This window comes from Parasteatoda tepidariorum, chromosome 4 (genome assembly GCF_043381705.1).
Source record: "Parasteatoda tepidariorum isolate YZ-2023 chromosome 4, CAS_Ptep_4.0, whole genome shotgun sequence".
NCBI lineage: Eukaryota > Metazoa > Arthropoda > Arachnida > Araneae > Theridiidae > Parasteatoda > Parasteatoda tepidariorum.
The window spans coordinates 41972921-41998063 of record NC_092207.1 but is presented as its reverse complement, the minus strand read 5'-3'; the positions used below and the strand labels follow the sequence as shown (position 1 = coordinate 41998063).

The window sequence follows — 25143 nt, the reverse complement described above, 5'->3', positions numbered from 1 at the left end:
GAGCGAAAGATCGAACTGATGGGTCATCCGCCGTACAGCCCTGATTTGGCACCCAATGACTTCTTCTTATTCCCACACATCAAAAATAAATTACGTGGACAACGATTTTCGACCCCCGAAGAAGCGGTTGATGCATTCAAAACGCATGTTTTGGAGTTACCTCAATCGGACTGGAAAAAGTGCTCTGAAAATTGGTTCAAATGCATGCAAAAGTGAATTGATCATCATGGAGAATATTTTGAAAAACAATAAAACCAATTTCGATCCTACATATTTGTTTTTTTCATTATTAGGCCAGAAATATAAATAGCAACCCTCGTATACCAATTTTTTTGGCTCTTCAGTGTATATCTGCGCTTTAGAACAGACAAATAACTTATGCATTTTAAAACTTACTAAACTTTTTTACAAATCGCCAATTTGGCGACATGTTTCCAACTAGATGAAAATTATCGAAATCACAGCCTTTATTCTCAGTTTTTGCAAATTTTTATGAGTATGTGCCCAAGTAATGCAGTACTGAAGTCAGTTTTTAAATATTGAAAAATTAGACCACAAACGCTTTTCATTTTCACAAAACTGTGGATTTTCTCCATATTGATGTTTTGTTCCAATTTCAAAATAAGCGTAGACTGCTCTGACTTTATATAGACTAAACTTGGCCTAACAATCATGAGTAGCAGTCGCAAATTCACAGCAGTTATAGAAATAGCATATTATTCGCAAAAAAACCTCATTTCATAATACGACAAAGCATTCAAAAAATAGCCTTAAATTAAACGACTAACTGCCATCTTCGAGAAAAACATCCAGCAAGCGTGAAAAATATCTTCCCCAAAAAAGATCCTCAGTGTAATCAGCGGCTATGAGCTGTTGAAGACCATGCAGAAAAAAGTTCCAAATAGCAGTATCACAACATTACTAGAATTAATAGGAATGAAATCAAGTTCAGACAACTGTTTCTTATTCGAATTCACTTAACTAAAATTATTTAACAGCCAAAACATTTTCTCTAGTCAAAATAAATTGCTTTTATTAATAGTTGGTTTTCAAACATCGTCATTTTGCCTCGGTCACTTTATAAGGCATTGTAACTCACTCTAGTCGGTGGTTATGCCTGTTCCATGGTAATTACAGCATATCGTTATTTTCATAAAAGTCCAGTCGATCCCAGCCGGAATTACATTCGTCTCTCGCACCTCTCCAAGTTGGTGACCACTGACAATGAACACGCAACTACATCCCCCGTCCTTGCTTTACTTTAATTCAAAAAGCAAATCGCCTTTGTCTCAAACAACGTCGAAGTCTAAATTGTAGATGACTTTTTTTCTGGGCATAATGTTCATTCATGATCATTGGACATACATTTTACGAAAAAAAACTTTGCGGTCACACCTGTACTCTTATGGTCATGATAGTTTTATAAATGCAATAAAATTTTTACGATCAGCGACTGAAATTTCTGTTTACTGGTTGTTGACCGTAATCTAGCTGCGATATTCTTTAGACTATTCTTAGTAAATATGTACCTTTTTAAGTCTGTTTATTTACTTTGCAAATTTTGCAAGTGATAATAAGATCTCTTTGAAGCAACAAAAAAGAGCATTTTAAATAATTATTAAAAATAATTTCTGAGAAAAGTAAAATTAATTTGATTAACAGTTTCTGATACGAACTGGTTTCTTTCTATGATTAATTAATAATAGAATTTTACGTAATGCGATATTTTTAATAATATTCAAAATAATAGTAATCTTCAATTTAATACCTTTGTGTATTAAATTAAACTCATTTGATTGGATTAAAGTAGCTCTCAAACAAAGTAATTTTTGGACCTCTTACATGGCATATGCACAAAATATTTAAATCTAAAAGTTTGGAGGAAGCTTCCTCTTTTAATTTTCAAATAACATACAAGTTTCAAGGAATAATTATATTGAGTTTCTGGTATGAAATTGTGTCAAGAATGTATTAAACGGACTAATTATTAAAATTTTTTAAATAAAATTTTCGCCCTTTGTTTTCTAAAAAAGAAAATATAAGTTAATGGAATAACTTATATTTTCTATAAATGGGCTTTAAAGCAAATATTTATTGCTCGAAGCTTTTTGAAATAGACAACTTTAAATTTTAACAGTGAAAATGATTCTCCTTTTTTTATTATAAACAATTTTTGAAGAGGTTGAGAGTTGAGATAAAACTCTTCCTCTTATTTAAACATCCTTCCAAAAATTGGGTCATACACTTAAAATTTGATTTAAGTGAAGAACTATGAAGAAATCATTTTAAGTATAACAAAACTGATCAACTGTTTTGTAAGAAAATAAAAATCAAGCTACTCTTCCTGTCCTTTTCATTTTGGTCAGATAAAAGTTAGGATTAGAAGACTGCAAATACTAAAAAATTGAGTAAAAATTATGAAAAATTATTTTACGAACTGGATACTTTAATAAAAAATTTAACTGAAATAAATTAATTTCCACAAAACTAGAAAATTAAAAAAATTTTATTTCCTTTTATCCTAGGATTTATAAAAATAAGTTGAATCCAGTATTTAGCTTGTTTTTATTTAAACTTAAAATTATGGTTATATAATCTTTTTTGCTCAGAAAACAGAATGAAACAGGTTGACAGTCGTAAATAAGTAATCCCAAGAAACTGAAGCGATGAGATATTAAAAACTTCAACCCCTTCAAATATATACAAAAGGGAAATAATAATCGACATGTTTTAAGTTCTCAAAAATAGGCGCCCATTTTAAAAACTTGCCACACGTGAATGAGAAGAAACAAGAATGATTTGAAACAGAAAATTTAAAGCTATTAACGGAAAAGGGAAAAATAAAGGTGAGAAACAAAACTAGAACACAATTTTTTCTCTCTCGGCTACTGTGGTTTTTCTAGTTTGAATTTCAAAGTACATATTTGTCTTAGATATAAAAATGAAAAAGTGGTAAAAAATTTCTCTTATTATGATCATTTAACACTAGAAAGACTGAAATTCCTATATTGCCCATAAGCAGTCAAAATGACTGGATTTTGAAAGAAAATTTGTTTAAAATTAATTTTTAATATTTTTATATTATTTACAGTTATATAACAAGCTATTAGCAAATATTAACAATAAAAAAATTATATGTTGTACAAAAAGTCACAAAATTCTAAGAAATTGTGTCATCATTGTTTTTGTAATTGAAATTAAAAAGCAGTCAAAATGACTTCCTTAGGCAGTCTAGTGTTAATAATGAAACAAATCAATAATTTTAAAATCAATATTTGTATCAGTAATTAAACAGCAGTGATATTAAAACTTTAAGGGATAGCTAAAGGAAGAAAAAATTCATTCAGTTTTGTGCAAATATTAAAGTAATATCATATTATAATACAAAATTCAAAATTTGAGAAAGACGGGAATAAATAAACAATAATAATTGGGAAATAAATGAATAAGCCACATTTGTAATTGCTCACAGGAGCGTTTCTGATCAAAAACAACATGATTTTTATTTATGCAGTAAGATATTTTTATACATCGTGTTATCAAATGGGGAAAATTTTTAAAACTTGCAAATTACCAATCTGTAAACAACGATAAGGATCACTTTATAAAAACATCACCTTTTAAATAAAATGGGGCTTGCACTACAGAGCTTCAAGCCTTTTATTATTAATATCTCTTGAGTATTAAATGTATGATTACACGTATAACCCATTTGCTTAAAAAAAATCCAAGATAATTTTTATGTAATACTAACAACTTAAAAATAAAGCAAATATATATTTTTAAAAAAAAAAATTTATTAAATATTTTATCTGCCTTCAACCTACAGGTCGAGTGAAACGTCCACCAAACACGCCATATGCCATTTTAATAATTTTTTGGGTGTTAGGAACTCTCGTTTTAGCCAATGTCCTGAGTGGTGTGGTACTTTCAAAACTGTTACTGAGAAAATCAAGGACAATAGATTCCATTTATGATGTCATTGCTGCTCCAGATCTTTTTCCAATTTTAGAACCTGAATCTTCCATTTATTACCGATTTCAGGTAAAATTGAACATTTCTTATAGTGATCTTTTCCTGTAAACATGCATCATTATTTTATTTTCATTAAGCATACGTCATTATTAATGTGTTAAACGTGTGTTACATTTGTTTAGATAGATTTAATATGAATTATTTTTGGAACATAGTGCCAAAAAAGAAAATTTTTAACTATGTATTATGAAAGTTTTAACAGCAAATTTTTATCAATTTTCTATCCTCCGACAAGCAATGTGACGAGAAACTAAAACATGTTTTTATACAATCCAAAACGTTGCACATTTTAAGTCAAAATACTTGGGTAATTGAAGTAGAATCTATCAATCTAGATAATTGAGAGGGATTCCATCTATCTATCTATAAGTATTATATTCATCACAATTATCCAAAAATTTAACTTGAAGAATAGTTAACTAATTTTCTCATAAGATAGCAAAATGGTTAACTCACAAAGTAATCATTTACATGAAGTAAAGAATTCAGGTATAATTATCGTACTGTATAGCAATGACATTGCTAGTAAAAAAAAAACATACAACTGGTTCAAACTAAAATATGCAGTAATTAAACCATTCATTTGGTAATTTTTCCGTTCATATGATAAAAATTTATCAGAAATTCTGATTTTCAAAATTGTGGTTTTTATTACCATAAATTCAGTAAGAAATGCAAAACTTAAAAGTAAACTTAACCGAATAAATGGTATGGACTATTTTAGGAATAAATTTAATGCCCATACTCTAAGGTATGGTAAAATTACCAAATTTTATCACATATTATAAAACTATATTTTATACTTAATTTTACCGAAATCATTACCAAAGCTCTTCAGTAAAAACTTCCAAACTTTTCAGTGTTGCCATAGAGACGGAAACGTTGTAAATTTTACCATATTCTGGTAGTTTTGACCATAATTTATTTTCTGTTTAGACTTCAGAAAGTCCTCAACATAGGCATCTGTTTGGCTGTTGATCTTCTCGTTTGGCGTGAGCCTTTGTTTCCCGAAACAGTTGTTTTCATGTTTGGAAATAAAAATCAGTTCCTAGGGGCAAATCTTGGTTGAATATGGTTGGCGTTGTTATGATTTGAATTTTCATTCCAAAATTTTCACTATTGAAACCACGCAAGTGTGCACTACGTAGGTGTGTAGCCAGAAATGCGGTAAATTTTTCGATATTCAAGTAGTTTTGACAATGCTTTTTCTCTCGGTGTACAAAATAGGTACTCGTTGTAAGATTTTAATCTGGTATATTAAATAAAAAAAATAGCATCAAATTTGGTTCAAACCATAAGGGTTAAGAATTTGCATTTTTACCAACATTTACTCTCAGCGTTTGCTAAAAAAAGTAGATTGATTCCGCTCCGATCATTCGTCAATTATTATTTTCAAGCATACCCCAAGTTCTATGCGGATTAGAAAAATGACTTTTTAAACAATCATTTCATAACTTTAATCTTCCATAATTTAAATATTAATTTCATATTTTCAGGAGGGGAAGTCAGAAATGTATAAATCTGTTTTCGAAAAGGCAAACCAACTCCCAGCCAAGAGTATTTTAACCTATAAGGAAATGTCCACCATAGGTATGGATCAAGTGATGACTGGTTCTTTCGTTTTGCTTACGGACAGCATGGGATTGAAAAGTTTCTTAGCAAAGAGGTATGAGGATAGATATCCGTGTCAGTTTCGTCTAGCAAGGCAGCCTCTCTGGAATTTGTGGAAAGTCTTAGCCTTTCAAAAGACTTTCCCTAATGAATGGATACTCGAAATTAATAAAATGTAAGTATATTTCTTCTGAAAGAGTATATAAAATATTTGAGCAATTCTCAAGATCTCTTCAGGTGTTGATGGGACAATTGCCTCCTAACTAAAAATGTCAGGATTACAAAAATTATTTGCATTATATTAAAGTAGCAATCATTAAGTATCTTTGATTAATGCGACGAATGCGTTGACATAAAACCTCCTTTTACTTTCTTAATCAGCTTGAGTCTCTCTTCAAATCTATCGCACGGGGCACGTACGGCTTCCATCGGCATTTCCAGTCAAATCTTTTGGAATAAATTTTTGAATTTGCTCAGATTGATGATTTCATAATTAATATGTTAGAAGAGCATGAATGACCAAACGAAATGATCAAGGCGGTTCAGATCTGGGGAGTTAAGAGGCCATTTATTTTTCGAAAAAAGTCAGTTAAATGTTTGCTGCACCACTTCTTCGTGCGGTATGAGAAGGAGTACTACTTATTTGAAAGCAGAAATACTCCACCCACACATACTCTGGACTCTTGGAAGTAAAACCTTTTCCAAAACCTCAGTTTTAGAATATTGGTCATTGATTTTTACTCCTCTTTCAATGACTAATGGGGCTTTATAACTTTTTGAAATAACCCACCCAAACCATAACAGACAAAGCATTTTGATGATGCGGAACAAAATGCTGGCTCTCATGGAAGTTATTAGAAATTTTATTTTTTATTTTAAAATCGTCGTTGTACAACCGAGCCAATTTTTGAGTTTACGACTACTAATGTGCAACTCCGTAGCCTTGTAATTTTCAACCCAATCCAGGAGACAAGGGAATCCTGGATCAAGTATTGAGAGAAATTTGTTTTCGCGGATGACTTTTAGATGGACCTAACCCGTATTTACGTTACATGGAGATGGAAACCACGAAAACCTCCCGTGGTTAGTCTGACAGTTAGTCTCCTTGGAAGATTTCTTTAGAAATTGACCATATTATATTATTTTGGGGGTTGAGACGATGCTATAAAACAATAAGTTTCTCTTCTGAAGAGGAAAACTCATCAAAATTTCCTCCCCCCTTTCCCTCCTTTTTATCTAAGGAGATTCTGAAAATCCATGAACTTTGCTTTTTCTATACCTTAGGTCCCTTTTCAGAATGTTTAACATTGATCCCCTCTATATTTCGAGTTTTCGGGTTAGCTTTCTAGCTGTTCTTGGTCCATCATTTGGTCGTATCCTCTCCCTAGCCTATTTTTTTTCCCTACAAAATCTTAGAAAAAAAATGGTTTGCTAGATCTTTTTTTGTCATCGACTGAGGATATCTCTTTTTACGTTCTGATAAAATTTTTCGTCGACCTCGGGGCTTTCAAGTTTCTGAAAATTTTCCCTTCTGCTCTCTTATGATAAATTTACTAATCCAAATTTCTAAATTCTGCCTAGGTAAAGAAAATTACGACATATCAAGCAGTTACAACATATAAGCCTGCAATAGCTTATATATACCATACACTTTTTTGCCTGAAAGGAATTGGAAGCACAGTAACACTTACATAATTTTTTTCAATAAGCTTCAAAAGTTGTAAGAGAACTTCTTGGTCAAGGTGCCAATAAATATTACTGTAAAAAATAAGGTTTAATATTTTAAGATAAAAATGGATTTCAAAGTAAAATTTATTTTATAGATTAAGCATCCAAAGTGCCGATACTTCATACAATAAGTTGATGTGGAATTTTTTACTGTGTTATATGAGATAAAATTGTATGCATCTGATATTTATCAATGAAGTTAATTATTCTAGATCATTTCTTATAAGCAAGCACCACATTGATAAATTTTTAGTGTGTTTTATCTATAAAAATTTTAAATCTATCCTTTTTTGTAAAAAAAAAATGTTTATTTAAATTTGTGTTTTATTTTACAATGTATATTTTTTCACTGGGCTATTGATTTCTCCTATAGTCTGAAGATCTTGAAGTGTTAAAGCATTGACGATCTTTATTGTTGCTACTATTTTCGATATAAAACACAATAGACTCGCCACAAAAGAGAGAATGAATTGATATTTTATCCTTTTTATCCCTCTTGATGTTCCTCCTTTAAATGGAGCGTTACACTTTCTAGCTACATTTAAGCGGATCTTGCCCTATCTCTTTATTTCCGATAAAAACAAACATACCACTATTTCACAGTGAATTGTTAAAAGCTATTCTTTAAAATGGAATAAAAAGTGAAACCAAAATGTCAAAAGTGAAGAAAAAGTTCAGCATGGCTGTTTTTTTTGGATATCAGAAAAACCAAACGCACTAGACAGAATTTATTGCAGGCTTAAAAAAATTGAATTAGGTTTGAACCATATTTTCAGTACCATGAAACATAATATTACTCGAATTAACTAAATTTTTACTTAATTGTTAAATTGAATTCAGTTAAAAGAATCTAGTATCCGTTCACGTTATAGTACATGGAAATAATATTCTGGTATAATTACCGCACAGCATGGTAATGACATATTTCTGGGAAAAAAGAACCGTACTATTGGATAACCAAGCCAAAATATAGTACGTTAATTAAAAAATTCATTGTCAAATTTTTTCCGTTCGTATGGTTTACGTTGACCGAAAATTCTGGTTTATAAAATTTTAGTTCTTACTACCAAACATTTAGTAAAAAATACAAAAATTAAAGTAAATGTAACAGAATAAATGGTTTTATGACAAACTCTAAGGTATTATCATAAAATTACCAAATTTTATCATATTTACCGAATTTTATCGCATATTATAAAACCATATTTTAGTGTTAATTTTACCAAAATTACCAGAGCACTTCGGTAAAAATTATCAATTTTTTTGCTAACATTGGAATACGGTAAATTTTACCTTAATCTGGTTGTTTTGACCTTATTTTTTCTCAGTGTATGGCATCGTGTTACAAAATTAAATTATATAGTTCAACTTATCAACTATAGCAACATATAACAACATATTAAAGGTTGCATCAAATATGAACCATATTATGAGAGTATTTTTCAAAATTTCTAGCTTCGTAAAATTAGGAAAATAAATAAAACAACACGTTTATAACATTTGATCTAATGGCCAAATTTTAACCTACTAAGATTCAGTTTTAATGTGTCAAGCGTAAGTAAAATTAAAACTTAAAGGTCCAAAATGTCTATCTCTGAACCAAAATATTAGGATCTTCTTTTCCAGATTTGAGGCTACTTTCTACCATGCCATTAGAATAAAAAATCTAGAGAAAAATATATTTGAAAAGACAAAGTATATTTTTATATATGATTTCGTAACTTTAAACATCGTCCGCTCTAATTAGCGTATTCAAGGGTAGGCATTTGAACCATTAAGATCACATCATACTTCCCTAAAATTTGAACATTAGATCAAAAGTTTATAACTTGTTCTCTTCTTTGTTTTCATTTTATAAAAAAAAAATTACAAAGTGATGAGTTTCGCCGAGGAAAGGGATAAATGTCAGCCCCTGCACTTTACATAGCTACTGTAGAGCACGATATGAGAGAAATTAAGAAATTAAAAGTTCACAAGTAAATATACTTTTTGAGTTTGTTTTCGGTGAGTGTCTTTCTACTATGTTTTTAAATTTTAAATGGATTCTAAAAAGATGTTTATTTTGGAAAATCACAGTTTTTACTTAGAAAGCCGTTCTACGTATTAGATGTTCATACAATATCACCCTCAACTTTTTTCAATATAACTATGCCAAGCTTCATAAAGAACAAAACTAAAAAAAGCACTTTTTCTGAAACACCAATTGAAACTGAGAGCTCTTTTCCATGGAATAGTTGTTTTGGAGAGAGGCAATGTTATTTGATAGACTTTCAATCTGTGCTAACGAGGTATATTCATTGGATTCGCATCCTGTGCGTGGGTAGAAATTCATCCAAATGAACTGAATCTTCCAATTAACTCTAACATTGAGAATCGAAGCATTCAACCGAATTACGCCCTAATCATTTGTGCAATTGAGGAATGCTTTTACCGTGAAAAAAGATTTTCCTGGACTAGAGAAAAATAAAAATCAAATAAAGAGATGCCATTTTAGACGTTTATAAGACTAATAGTTGTGGCAATGGGTGTTTCTGTAATCAGTATTGAAGTTTGCTTTTAACTTTTCAAATCTTTGACAGAGAAATATTTGAGAAATAGTAATAGATCATCTAAATATTATTTAAGAAACTGAAGACTGATTTGAATTGTATGGGCTTTAAAGCTAATGTGGTGTAAATATGTGTTTTTTAAAACAGCAGACATGGTGGATGTGTGTGCATGGACTATTTATAAATAAAAATACCTATATTTATTTCCAAAACAAAAACATAATAAAAACCATATAATTGTGTGTCTTCTCGTCAATTACCACATTGTTAATAAAGAAAAATTATCTATACAATTTTGGAAGAACGATCTCGAGAAAACACCTTATATCTACTGGTAGTATACACACACACTGTACTTGTTTCGTGCTTGATGTTTGAAACTAGCTTCGAGTTCTAAAGATTTTTTACGCAAAACTAAGATTTAGTCGTAACCGAAAGTTTTTTAAATTGCAAGGTAAAATTTTTTTTATATAATTTTAAATATTGTAATTTTACCTGGCAAACTGAAAAATTTGAATGAAATCGGTCAAATTATTCCTGAGATAACAAATTTTTTAAAAAAGTCGCTTTTTTAGAGTTTAATTCCTCAGGAGCTATTTAACCGATATCGTTCAAATTTTATATTTTTCCATTATAAAATTGCATTTTTATAATGATAAATTTTAATGCTTTACACTAATTAATATTGCTAAATAAAATAGTAAAAAATAACAAATATTTATTAAAAGTAATTTTTTTCATGGAATTATACCATTGTATAAGCGAATTTTATAATTGCGTGCAAAATTGTTTTCAATCCGCTTAAAAAACTCTTGAGATATTTAGAAATACGCAAAAAGTAAAATTAACCTTAACCTTAACTTTGAACAGCTCTTCTGATTAAATTAATGGGGCCATATTTCTCAGATTCCCCTTACATTTTGTGGACCAGAAATTCGAATCTATCGAAAATAACGATATGTTTATTCAGAGAAAGTTGGTTTTTGTGTCTGATTTCTTAACTTAAAGTAGTCTGCGCTAATTACTTAGCATATTTGTGATAAAATAATATTGAGTTCTAAAACGTGAAGATCCGATCATTAGATCAAAAGTTATTCAGGGTGCTATGTTATTATTTATTTATTCATTTGTTTATTTTTACTCATTTATTTATTTATTTTCGCGCTCTCTACAATTGTATTTCAAGAAATGATAATTATAAAATTCGATTTTTCTTAGTGTCTAAGTGTTTTTTTAAACAATTATCAATTTTTTTTGTTGTATTTGTTTTCTTTAAACATTTCATTCTTATAATTTTCTTATATCTACTATTATTTACTCTCTTGAAGTCAATGTTAGAAAATGCTTTTATAGGAATTGTTTTCCTTTTAATTTTTAAACAGGAAGCTGTGATTGAAAAATAATGCAACATCTCATGCAATTCTAACTGTCGCAAAATATATTTTTAATATAAAAGTAGCATGAATAAAATTAGTCTAGGCTTGTAATAAGAGATATGATCGCTTTATCCACAGTGGCCAAAAAGCGAAAAGTTTTTACATATTTAGTTACCGAAAGATTAAGAGAAAATCATATCTACCATAATATGCTTTATTTATTATTTGAAATATAATTCCTTGATATGAAATTCTCTTAAAATCTGAAAGAATAACAATTTTGCAGGATATAATAATTTGTCACATATTTTAATATTTTTATGCATTTAGTACAATCTGATATTTCAAATCCGATGATAGGTGATAATCAAATAAGCTATGTGATAATCAAATAAAATTGCTTAGAACACATACTATTGAAACACGAAGAAAATTGGTACATTACATGTTAAATTAATCAGTAATGGATCAGTAACAGGTAATAATTGTAATAAAAAAATTGTCCTGTGCATAAATTAAACTACATAAATAATAACCACATTTACAAGTTATATTAACACTTGCCGATTTTAACGTCAAAATTGTTAAGTAATGATTGAAATAATTAAAAAAATTCACTAAATGGTTTTTAAGTTACCACTTACTTGAAAAATGAAAAATATGGAATTATTTCGCTAAATTATTAATAAACTATCATAATTTATTAATATTTATAAATTAAAAATAGTTTTTTATGTTTTCTTTCAAAGTAATAATTTTTCAAACATTTTGATGTTCTGAAAAGTTATTGAGGAGGCACGTGCCCCTATGTGTCCTAATATGAAACGAAATACAAGAAATATTTTTACAAATATATTTATTCTTCATTTTCCATAAATATCTCTTGACGTTTGACAAATGTTTTAAGAAAAGTAAAATTGTTATTTTTTTCTAGATTATTTACGAGGAGGTTTTTTTAACCAATTTAATTTCCTTATCTCTTGCTTTATTTTGTGGAGAACATATTATATGGCAGTCTGCATGGACAGAAAAAAACCGTCACACAACCTTCCGAAAAGTCGGTTTTGTGAAAATATCAAAACAGTAATATCCGTTTAGGAGACAGAATGGAACTTAAAAATCGACACATAATACATTATTTTCCAGTTTCTAAATGTCTCTAGAAAAATCAGATTTTCCATAAGCAGATTGCGCACTGGGTATAAGCGATTAACACATGTTTTTAAATGAACCAACACCCGTTTTCTCTAATTATACAAAATATAATTATAAAATACAGCTTGTCTCAATGTCCAAATTAAAAACTTAAGAGACGTCGTTATTTTAATTGCGATTATCCTGGGTGATCAGTTTTTATTGGTAATAATCAAACTCATATATCCTTTTATTGACTATCTTAAAGACAATGGATAATCACAGAACTTTTTAATCAAATTTTAGAAGTAGTCTAAATTTTTTTGTCTCTTGCTTCAAAAACTTAAATCTGTCTAACTAACTATTAACTCTATTTTTTAAAAATCTAAATTGACACTTTCAGGTACACACGGAATTCTCTTTGAATATCCTAAACTTTTTGTATGTTGACCTGAAGTTGTTCCAATTTCTTACATAGGATGAAGGTCAGTCTTGATGATACCGTCAAGAAGTAAGATGGTCTTTGATGACATATTATGTCGGAAACCGACAAAATATGTTGGTTCATGATATATTGTTCTAGTTATATCGTTAAACAAAACCATCAAACCATGTTGATTTTGCTCATGTTGGGTCAAGATAAAATAGTTCCAATTCATAACATTGGATGAAGATCATTCGTAATGGTACCATCAAGAAGTAAGATGGTTTTCGATGGATGTCAATCTCACCGGCACATAAAAAAATATATTTTATCCAATTCAGATTGGCAAAAAATTAAGCAGTTAATCTTATTCCTGTAAAATTGGACATAATTACCTGTATAGATCACCAAAATCAATGTTTATTTTTAGTTGCATGTCCTTATTAACGAAATTAGACAAAAAATTATTGCAGCACTTTATATATGTCGTATTGTTTTTATGAAGCAAATTTAGTTATATAACAGCGGAAATAGAATAGATCTATGGCATTGTACACCTCAAAGAAATCCCGAAACATTAATGGTGTTAAGTACGGTGAGATGATCTCAGGGTTAAATCATAACAAACGCCTTTTAACATATTATATTTAATAACAAACACGGATGATGGTAATGTTACAGTGGCATGGAGAAAACTGATTACAATTAAATGATTTCAATTACTGTGCAGAGCGTCATCTGTTGGGTTATAGAAATTATTATTATTTACATTAAGAAATATTATTAACAAATGGATTGGCATCATTAGCCTGCTTAGTGGAAGTAGTAGACACTTGGAGTAGAGTGCAAAACGTTAGGAAGTTGCATGTTATGAATGCGCAACAACATATACATGGACTAAGAGAGGCACCAAGGTAGCAAGTAAGTGTGCTCTTGCCTTGATTTCGCCTATCGCATTGTCAAAGATCCATTTTCTGATTAATCTGATATCCTCATGAACAGTTGTAGAACAAAGCGTTTGTCTGTCTAGTAGAACAAATCAAGCATTTTTTCTGTATTTAGTTCTGGAAAAAGTGGCTGGGTGGCGCAGTTGGTTTGTCGTCGGCCTTCTGAGCCCAAGTTTGCGGGTTCGATCCCCGACCCAGACACCGGATTATCGGGATGCAAAAAATCCTCAGCGGCCATGTCGTATGATTATGCGGCATGTGAAAGATCCCTGGGGTGCCTTATTGACTCTTGGCATTTCCGGTAAAATTAAATTCCTAGTGCACTTTAGCATCCAAATATAGTCTCGGAGCTGCCATCTAGTGTGGAAGAAACTAGACGTCCAAATTAACATGACCAACGGTATCTCATCCATTGTTGTCGTCCTGAAAGAGTGGATACCACCTCTGGAGAACGCACTAGTCGGGAAGACTGATTGTGCATCTTATTGGAAAAAAAAGTTCTGGAAAAAGCACAAAATAAATAAGGACCGAGAGGGCATAATGTAAACCATGGTTTTATAAGTATCTGCATAATAAATACTTTAAATCTATGCTAAAGAACCTAAAGAGTCATTCACAATGCATGAATAACTTAGTAAAGATATTAAAGTTTATTTAAAAAATATGTTGCATTTTCAATGCATGGCATGTGTTTTTTTTAAGTGCATTTTCGCGATGGAATTTTTTTACCAACTATGTAGAGTACCAGAATAAATGTTTAATTCTCCCATCTTATTTCTTATGCAATATAAAATAAAATGGGATTTTTTTCCCCTTGTGCTTGCATGAAATATTGAGATGAACTAAATGGATGAATAAGTGGCTTAAATAATTCTTTGACCTTTCAAAAACCTTTTCATCATCTACTTACTCATTCATGTACGCAGCAGCAATCTTATATTTGCAGCTTCAGATTTCGAAGTATTTTCGAATAATTTTCATAGTAATGCTGTCATATTATGAAATAAAATAAAATCTCTATTTATGCTATGGAATAAAGGTTTTAAAAGATAGCATACCATATAAATTAAATAGTTTTATGAAATATTCTTTTATAACCATAATATGTTTTATCAAAATAAGTTGTCTATGATTTTGGAAATGCATTTTAAATAAATAGATTTTTTGTAGATTTAAAGCCATTAAATAAATTTTAACAATCTTTGAAACATTACCATGCAAGCTTCTCAAGATTAGCTATCTTTTTAAATTGTCTTCTTCTTTATCCCCAAAATTAGCAGGGCTAAACAATGTCCATGAAATTCATGACCCGTAGGAAGTCGGCCACCAAAAGTGGGTTATTTAATATGTTCCTTTTGTTCAGACCAAGACAGTCCAGGATATGTTGGGGAGAAGCCTGCATGTTGTGGCACCTGGGGCAGTTTGGGAAGATTTTAACACTTTCCTCGAAAAAATGGGACTTAAGGTGGCCGCTGATAAGCCTGGTAAGTGCCGTCTGGTCCTTTTTAAATTATAATAATATCATATAATAATTAAATCATACTTATAACTAATGAAAGTACCCTATAACTCATAAAATTTCTTCTACAAAAAATAAATCTGAATTATATGTTAACTCAACACTGAAATACACATAAAAAATTATGGGAGATAAAAAATTATGAGGACTTACTTTAGATTCAGTACGTTCTCGCACGTAAGAGTTGAAAATACTGCGCATGCTCAGTTATTTTCTTTTATTTATCAGATTTTACCTCTCTTAACATTTTGTTGCCTTGGTTCTACAAAGCTACAAGCACGCTGTTCATAGCTCCTGAATGTTGTTTTCCGTTTAACGCTGTTTTTCGATGCTCTGTCAAAAAATAAGCCATAGTTTAAGTACTTTGCACTTGAAGCGATGATATTTAACTATATATATAAACTTGCCGTGAGGAATTATCTGAGCTTTAGAACAGACAAATAACTTATATTTTAAAAGTTATTAAACTTTTTTAAAAATCGCCAATTTGGCAACATTTTCCCACCTAGATGAAAATTATCAAAATTACTGCCTTATTCTCAGTTTTTGTAAATTTTTATGAGTATGACTCAAAGTAATACAGCATTGGAGTAAGTTCTTAAACATTAAAAAATTAAGCCACAAACGCTTTTCATTTTCAGAAAACTGTGACTTTTCTCCACATTGAAGTTCTGCGCCATTTTCAAAATAAGCGTAGACAACGCTGGTCTTAGATAGACTAAACTTTACCTAACAGTCATGAGTAACAGTTACAAACTCACAGCAGTTATAAAAATAACATATTATTCGCAGAAAAGCATAATTTACAGCATACATCATATGTTTCTTAACAATTTTCTAAGAAATAGTTGTATTCCCACGTTCTATAACAAGTATGAAGCACTATGTTATTATGACTAATTGATAAAACGTGGATAAGCCCCAAACGTCCCGGACAGACATTATCTTTGTAAAATTTTGTGAGAAATAGATAACATGTTCAAGTTCTGTAATCAGTATCATTTAAATATATACTTTCAAATAGAAAGGCTATAGTTAGTTTAACATTACCTCCTAATTTGAAAATAAAGTAAGTTATTTGCATTATTATAATATTAAATTGTAATAAAACGAATAAAACGATGAAATAAATGAATAAAACGACGTAATTGTAATAATATTGTAATAAATGAATCGTATATTGTAATAACTGAATAAAACGACGTAATAAAACGATAAATTCCCATTACATGTTTTTAATATAATTGAATTTAAAGCGGCAAAAATTCCCATTACATGTTTCTTAGATTTAAAATAATTCATTTGAAATTTTAAGGAAATTTAATATATAATTGATAATATAAATATGTCGTTATTTATTCTTTTTAACAAAATGCTCTAGTTTTTAGAAANCTCAGTTATTTTCTTTTATTTATCAGATTTTACCTTTCTCAACATTTCGTTGGCGTGGTTTTACAATGCTACAAGCCACAAGAACGCTGTTCATAGCTCTTGAATGTTGTTTTCTGTTTAACGATGTTTTTTGATGCTCTGTCACCAAGGGAAAAAAAATAAACCATGTCTTAAGCACTTGAAGCGATAATATTTAACTATATATGTGAACTTGCCATGAAGAATTATCTGAGCTTTAGAATGGACAAATAACTTATATTTTAAAAGTTATTAAACTTTTTTAAAAATCGCCAATTTGGCAACATTTTCCCACCTAGATGAAAATTATCAAAATTACTGCTGTATTCTCAGTTTTCGCAAATTTTTATGAGTATGACTTCAAGTAATGCAGCATTGGAGTAAGTTTTTAAACATTAAGAAATTAAACCACAAGCGCTTTTCATTTTCAGAAAACTGTGACTTTTCTCCATATTGACGTTCTGCGCCATTTTCAAAATATGCGTAGGCAGTGCTGGTTTTAGATAGACCAAACTTGACCTATCAGTCATGAGTAACAGTTGCAAGCTCACAGCAGTTATGAAAGTAATATATTATTCACAGAAAAGCATAATTTCATATTACGACGGAGCCTTCGAAAAACACCCTTAATCCTACCGTCGAGTTAGCAACCTGGACATGTTACAGATATATCAAGAGAAACGCCAACACAAAATGAAGATGGCAGATTCGTTGTCACATAATGTTAAAACGAATAATATTATTTTTCAACAATTGGTTGATCTAATTAAAAAATATTGGTTTCAGTTTAAAATTATGGTTGTTGAATTGTAAAAGCTCCATAAGAAACTAAATATTTTTCGTTAATAAAAATTATAGAATATTTTTACTTTAATTATACAATTTAGTTGGATGAAGTTTAACATCCATAATATCCACGTTCATTGTAAATGTTAGCTTTGATTTTGTGGTCAAAATTAAGATAACATTCCACTACGCTTGAGTTTTTAACTTATAAGATTTTGCAACATCTCCTATTTTCATTTACTGGGGCATACGCATACCAAATAGGGCAATTACTTCAAGTCGTTCGTACCTGAGCGTATGAAATTTGACGCAAAAGTGCAAAATCTCTCTAACATCGAAATTTACTCTTCAGAATGTATGTGTAGTATATTATTAAGCCCGTGTTTCATATTTTATTTACTTTCAAATATCTTAATTCATAATATCTTGCCATTATCTACAAGTATCTTAACCGAAATATGTACTATTAAACATTTGTCTCAAGAAAAGTTTACCGGGGTATACCCCTTTAAGTACAGTTAATTATTTAAAAAAATATAATTTCATCATGTTTTTCATATAATGTTTTAAAAACTTATCCTGCTAGATAGAAAACATCTGAATGCTCATGATTTGCTTATTATCCATAGTAACAAAGTTTTTTGATGCTTACTTGTTATTTAATGTTGCAAATGTTATTAAAATAATGTAAGGAAATTTATTTTTATTTACTGTCTTTTTTAAAAAAAAATTATTAATGGTTTTTCAAGGGATTATGAGGCTGCATAGATTTCGAAAAATTAAAATCTGCACGAAAAATATAAATGTCTCAATATTTCTTAAATCCCTTATTTAATATTTCCGATAGACATTCTTTTAAGTTTCTAAATCTCGAATAGTATTAAAATATTAATAATTTTATAATTAAGATGCTTTAACTGTACTAATGAACGAAATCGTTTTTAAATTTGTTTGAAGGACATATTAGTAAGCGAAGTAGTTATTGTTAAAATAAATATTTTTTAGGCTGTTGATTTTCTTGATGAAAAAAACCAAACTGGTGTCTGTTTTGTTTTGCAAGCTGTATTTTACAAAACATAATAAATATTTTAAATAAAGAAATAATTCCTAATTTTTAAAATTTTTTTTAAAAATAAATTTGGTATTACAGTTTTCTAATTTTCCCCTTTTTTTTATTAAATTGTTTTCAAAAGTGATTCATTGAGTTCATTTGGAAGAAAATAATGGGTAAGTTTTAATTTTAAGGAAAGGATTGATTGATATAAATTTTTTGGCTCCAGAGCCACGTTTTGATTATAATGTGCTTAAAACTAGGTAAAAAGCGAAATAACTTAGCATGATTAAGATTCATGCAACTTAATAAAATCAAATAATTTAATGAAAATTTAAATGCAAATAATCAAAATAATTTGAAAACTAGTTTAAAATCGGGATAGAGAGATTAAAATCAGAGCTAAATCAAATTAAAATCAATTACTGTTATAAAATTTAGTGGGCTCGTTGTTAAAATTACAGTTTAGAATTAGTGCCCAGCACACATGTTCAATATAGTCTTGAATTCTTGTTTTCATGGAGTGTGTTTAATTTTTCAGATTGAGATTCACTGCAGAGTCAGGTTGGTTGGATCAAAGGATGAAATTAGAATTTTTGTCCTTCGAAGAATGCCTGTCAAATGATGCTGTCGAAGTAGAAAGTCTTGGAATGAAACATGTCTTAGGAACATTCGTTATTTTGTGTATTGGTCTAGTTGCTTCAATTTTGGTTTTCATTGGAGAGATTTTATCAAAAAGAGAAAAAACAACTACAGCTCGTTCATTAAAGAAACGAAATATTAAAAGAATTAGCGCTAAAAGACTTTTTAATTAATTGCATTTAGTTTCAATTGTAGCTCATTCAAATAAATGTATTGCCTGATTTGTTTTGCTTACTTTGTTAAAGTGTTTTGTGAGCGTTATATCATCAGTTATGAATACCATTGAGCAATCTCTGAACTCAAAATTTGAGTAATGTACAAAATCAGCATATGTTGCAAAATATTGAATGTTACTTATAATTTGGATTTCATATAAGAGTAATAATGTATTACGCTTGATTTTTGAATGATTGTTTCGTGCATTTTTGAAATAAAACTTTTTTGTTTGTATTCTAAAAAGTGATGTCATCAAGTTTAATGCGTTATGATAGTTATGAATTAAATCTAAATACGGTCTGAAATCACGTTGCATCAAAAGTAAGACATGCTTTTTGAGATTTTTGTTTAAACTAATCTGCAATGTTTAGTTTTGTTTAAAAATATTTTTTACGAAAACAATATTTTTTACCAAAAATGTGTTACATTGCTTTTAATATGCACAATTTTGTATTTTTTAAAAATATTTTATTCTTTTTATTCCACCAATAAGTATAGACCTGATATTTTAACACTGATGCTTATTTCGGCTGAATTTGACTTAAACTTAAGTGCTGATTTTCGATTTAAGTTATCGTGTTTTCCATGTGATAACATTTGTTTCGGAGCGTTGGCAGATCATTGAAATTTTGACACAAAATTGTGGAACCTTAACCTCCATGTTCTCCCCCCGAACTAAAAAGTAAGGTTATTTTGAGGTTGACAGATGCAAAAAAAGTTATACCTGCTGTAGAAAATGAGGTTACGTTTTGCACCAAAAGTAACATTATGAATAAACCTTATTTTCAACCTTATTTACGCGTCATAAAATCATCCTCATATAAAACTCAGCTATACTTTTAGTTGAGATTGGATGAAATTATTCACACCTCAAAATACTTACTCACTTGAAGAGTTAAAAAAAGTAGCGTGTTCACCTCAAAAACAACCTCTCTAAACTGGTTGCTCTGAAGTAGATTTCCAACAACCTCAAAATAACCTCAAGTGTGAATAAAACAACTTCATACAACTTTATTGTACACATTGAGAGGTTAATTTTTTAAGGTTGTATTCGAAGTCAACTTCAAATAAGTCTTAAATCCTCTTTGACACCTCAAAACAACCTCAAATGAATCTCAAAAGGTTGGTACACAGTGGTCTGTTACGAGAATGAATAATGCTTTTACACCGGCAAAATATGCTTCGGCGATAATATATACACCATGAGAGCTAAAAATTAAAAATAATCAACATGTGTCACAAATAGACACATAATGTTTCACTTTGAAGCACAGAGCAAGTTCTTGTAAAAATAAATACCGATATAAACTAGAAAATCAAGCAAAACAAATTTCCTAACTGTGTTGTTTTAGGAAAAAGTCAACTCCTATTATGGGCTTTCAACTTTGCTATTATCTGGGTTGAGAAGATTGAACTTGAATAAGATTCCTTCAATATTTTTAACCATGAATGGCATCTCACAAGGGCAGCTGTTACTATGACGACGGTGCGTTACAAAAAAAAAACGAATCATGATGTAATATGATTTAAAGACACGTAACTATTAAGCTTTAAAGAATTATTTACTGAAGTAAAATTTATTATTCTTCGTTACATATTTTTATTTACGGAACTTACCAAAAACGTTTATCTAAACACAAATACAATAGAACACACTTATAATGAGCCTACATTAAAGGAGATTCCGTATTTATTGGATAAATGAAATATTTTGCTCGGTGCAATATCTATCCATCCATCTATCTATCTATCTATCTATCTATCTATCTATCTANTGCAGACGAAGTTTCAGGCGGGCAGAAATAAGCAAGCGGGCAGAAATAAGCAACTTCCGGCCAGGTTCGAATCAACAACCTGGACATGTTACAAATATAGTATCTAGAAAAACGCCAACACAAAATGAAGATGGGGGATTCCTTGTTACATAATGTTAAAACGAATCATATTATTTTTCAACAATTGGTTGATCTAATAAAAAAATATTGGTTTTAGTTAAAAATTATGGTTGTTGAATTGCAAAAGGTCTAACTTAATATTTTCTGTTATTAAAGATTATTGAATATTTTTACTTTAATTATACAATTTAGTTGGATGAAGTTTAACTTCCATAATATCCACGTCCATTGTAAATGTCGGCTTTGAGGTTGTGGTCGAAATTAAGATAACATTCCACTACGCTTGAGTTTTTAACTTACTAGTTTTCGCAACATCTCTTCTTTTTATTCACTGGGGCATGCGCAATTACTTCAAATCGTTCGTACCTGAACATACGGAATTTGACGCAAAAGTGCAAAATCTTTATTTAACTTCAAATATCTAAATTCGTAATGTCTTATCATTATCTACAAGTATCTTAACCGAAATATGTAACTATTAAAAATTTGTCTCACGAAAAGTTTACCGGGGTATACCCCTTTAAGTACAGTACCCCTTTAATTTTTAAAAAAATCTCATTTCATCAGATTTTTGAAATAATGTTTTAAAAACTTATCCTGCTAAATAGAAAACATCTGAATGTTCATTTATTATGCATTGTAATAAGTTTTTGGATACTTACTTTTTATTGAATGTTACAAATGTTATTAAAATAATAGAAAGAAATTTGTTTTTATTAACTGTCGTTTTTTCAAAAATAATTATTTATACTTTTTCACGGGATTATGAGGCTGTAAAGATTCCGAAAAACTAAAATCCGCATGAAAAATATAAATGTCTCAATATTTTTTAAATCCCTTATTTAATATTTCCGATAGACATTCTTTTAAGTTTCGAATTCTCAAATAGTATTAAAACATTAATAATTTATAATTAAGATGCCTTAACTGCACTAATTAATGAAATCATCTTTAAATTCGTTTGAAGGACATATTAGTAAGCGAAGTAGTTATTGTTCAAATAAATCTTTTTTTTTAAGGCTGTTGATTTTTTTTGTCGATGAAAACAAACAAACTGGTGTCTGTCTTGTTTGGCAAGCTGCGTTTTACTAACCATAATAAATATTTTAAATAAAGAAAAAATTAGTTTCACTTCAAAACTTTAGTTTTGTAGTTTCCTAATTTGTAAAATGTTTTTTAAAATTAAATTTGGTTTGACTGTTTCCTAATATCCCCCTTTTTTCCATTAAATTGTTTTCAAAAGTGATTCATTGAGTTCATTCGGAAGAAAATATTGGGTAAGTTTTAATTTTAAGAAAAGGGTTGATTGACATAAATTTTTTGACGCCAGAGCCTCGTTTTGATTATAATGTGTATAAAACTAGGTAAAAAGCTAAATAACTTAGCAAGATTATGAGATTCATGCAACTTAATAAAATCAAATAATTTAATGATAATTTAAATACAAATAATCAGAATCATTTAGAAACTAGTTTAAAATCGGGATAGCAAGATTAAAATTGGAGCTAAATCAAATTAAAATCAACTACTGTGGTAAGATTTAGTGGGCTCATTGTTAAAATTACAGTTTAGAATTAGGGTCTAGCACACATGTTCAATATAGTCTTGAATTCTTGTTTTCATAGTGTGTGTTTAATTTTTTAGATTGAGATACACTGCTGAGTCAGGTTGGTTGGATCAAAGGATGAAGTTAGAATTTTTATCCTTCGAAGAATGCCTGTCGAATGATGCTGTCGAAGTAGAAAGTCTTGGAATGAAACATGTTTTGGGAACATTCGTTATTTTGTGTATTGGTCTAGTTGCTTCAATTTTGGTTTTCATTGGAGAGATTTTATCGAAAAGAGAAAAAACAACTTCAGCTCTTTCATTAAAGAAGCGAAATATTAAAAGAATTAGCGCGAAAAGACTTTTTACTTAATTGCATTTAGTTTCAATTGTAGCTCATTAAAATAAATGTATTGCCTGATTTGTCTTGTTTACTTTGTTAAAGTGTTTTGTGAGAGTTATATCATCAGTTATGAATATTATTATGCAATCTCGGAACTCAAAACTTTCAAATTTGAGTAATGTACAAAATCAGCAAAAAGAATTTAATAAATGCTGTAAAATATTGAATGCTACTTATTATTCAGATTTCATGCATGCGCAATAATGTATTACGCTTGATTTTTGAATGATTGTTTCTTGCATTTTTGAAATAAAACTTTTTTGCTTATATTCTAAAAAGTGATGTCATCAAGTTTAATGCGTTATGATAGTTTTGAATTATATCTAAATACGATGTATATATATATATTGTATATATCGATGTATATATATACGATGTATATATATATATATATATATATATATTGAGTGATCTNGCATTATATATATATATATATATGATCAGTGAATAGGAGTAGTAAGTAATCGGTTAATCAGCTTGTTAATAAACAAAAAATGCTTTAAAACTTTTTAGAGACAGGTCTGTCAACGAACATATTTTATTTTAATTTGAATTTTCAAAATTACGGAAAAATGTTAGAGATCAAGAGAATTTCATACATAAATTTCAATAGAAACAGTTGAAATGCTTATGCAATTCAAAGATTTATGGTTAGAACAAATATTAAAAGGCAATTAGGGGAATTTATTTTATTTACTGTTTTGCATAAAACATAATGGGCTATTTACGACTTTTTATCGATGTGTTCTGGAAACATTGTTATTTCATTGAATCAGAAACCTTTTATCTTTTTTTTTAATAACTCAACTTCCATACCTTCCATGTTTATTTTAACTTTTTTTACCATTTCAAAAAAGCTTTTCTATTTCAAACACATTGCAAGGAAATCATTAATTCGAACGACAACTCTTTTCACGACATTCATATCTGATTTTTAAATTCAGCAACAACCCCGACTATAAAGTGTATCTTTAGTCATTATCTCTCGGTGACGGTGGAACAAGAGATTATATATTTAATAAAAATTCTCATTTCTGTACGACATGCTGTGTCTTCTCTGTGAGAGATCGTACACAGTTGGAATTTATGGCGATATTACAGCGCCTCGTTTGGCTCTCCTTTGGCGCGGATGGTAGTAATTTGGGCATAATGTTATGAGCCATTACGGTTCGAAAGACGGACGGAGTAAGGAATCACGTGACATGATGGAAGATATAGTTTTCAAAAGTTGATAGGAAGGTTTTGCAGTCATTTCTTTTTCATTCCTTTTGACTTGCAGCAGTACAGTTGATTTTAAAAATTTGTTTATTGAATTTAATAGAAAAAATTTAAATATTTAGTAACTGTTGATTTTTAATTATTTGCTTTCATAAAAAACACGTTTTAAATGAACTACTATAAGCGAAATAAACACGTGGATTCAGATAACTTTAAGAATACTAATTTGGAGACATAGTCCTCCCATACTTCTACGTTAGAGTTTTCATTGAATTTATCTGACATAGGAAATAAAAACTAATTAGATATTTAAATTCGTACAATAAACTCTTTTCCCCCCTTTCAAATAGAGCTATAGATTAGCAAATTTTACAGGTGTTATCTATAAAATATTTGAAAATATAGAATAATCTATAAATTAATTTAAAACGATGGCAAACACTTTACCACTCAGAAAATGTTTCGTTTTTCACTCTTCACGCTCGAAAGGTTCTTAGTGGTATATTCTAATCTCAACAGTGGATTTTCTCTGTGCTTAGCACTGTGAATATTCCAAATTTTATTGCTCTGGATGAAATGGTTTAAAAGTCTGAAAATGCGAAACAATCAGACATATATATATATATATATATATATATATATATATATCATATA

At 29.4% G+C, this 25143-nt stretch overlaps 2 protein-coding genes across 2 annotated transcripts in view; one reads left to right on the top strand and one right to left on the bottom strand.

Annotated features, from left to right (window-relative positions):
• The window catches only part of LOC139425496 (glutamate receptor ionotropic, kainate glr-3-like), a 35682-nt gene extending 16056 nt beyond the window's left edge, over nucleotides 1-19626 (top strand). Inside the window, exons 7-9 of the mRNA XM_071180505.1 lie at nucleotides 3830-4044; nucleotides 5532-5821; nucleotides 19112-19626. Of these exons, the coding sequence (XP_071036606.1) occupies nucleotides 3830-4044; nucleotides 5532-5821; nucleotides 19112-19385 (779 nt within the window). The 3' untranslated portion in view covers nucleotides 19386-19626. The remainder of the gene's footprint in view (nucleotides 1-3829; nucleotides 4045-5531; nucleotides 5822-19111) is intronic.
• The window catches only part of LOC107440755 (uncharacterized), a 153750-nt gene that overhangs the window by 68764 nt on the left and 59843 nt on the right, over nucleotides 1-25143 (bottom strand). The window lies entirely within an intron of this gene.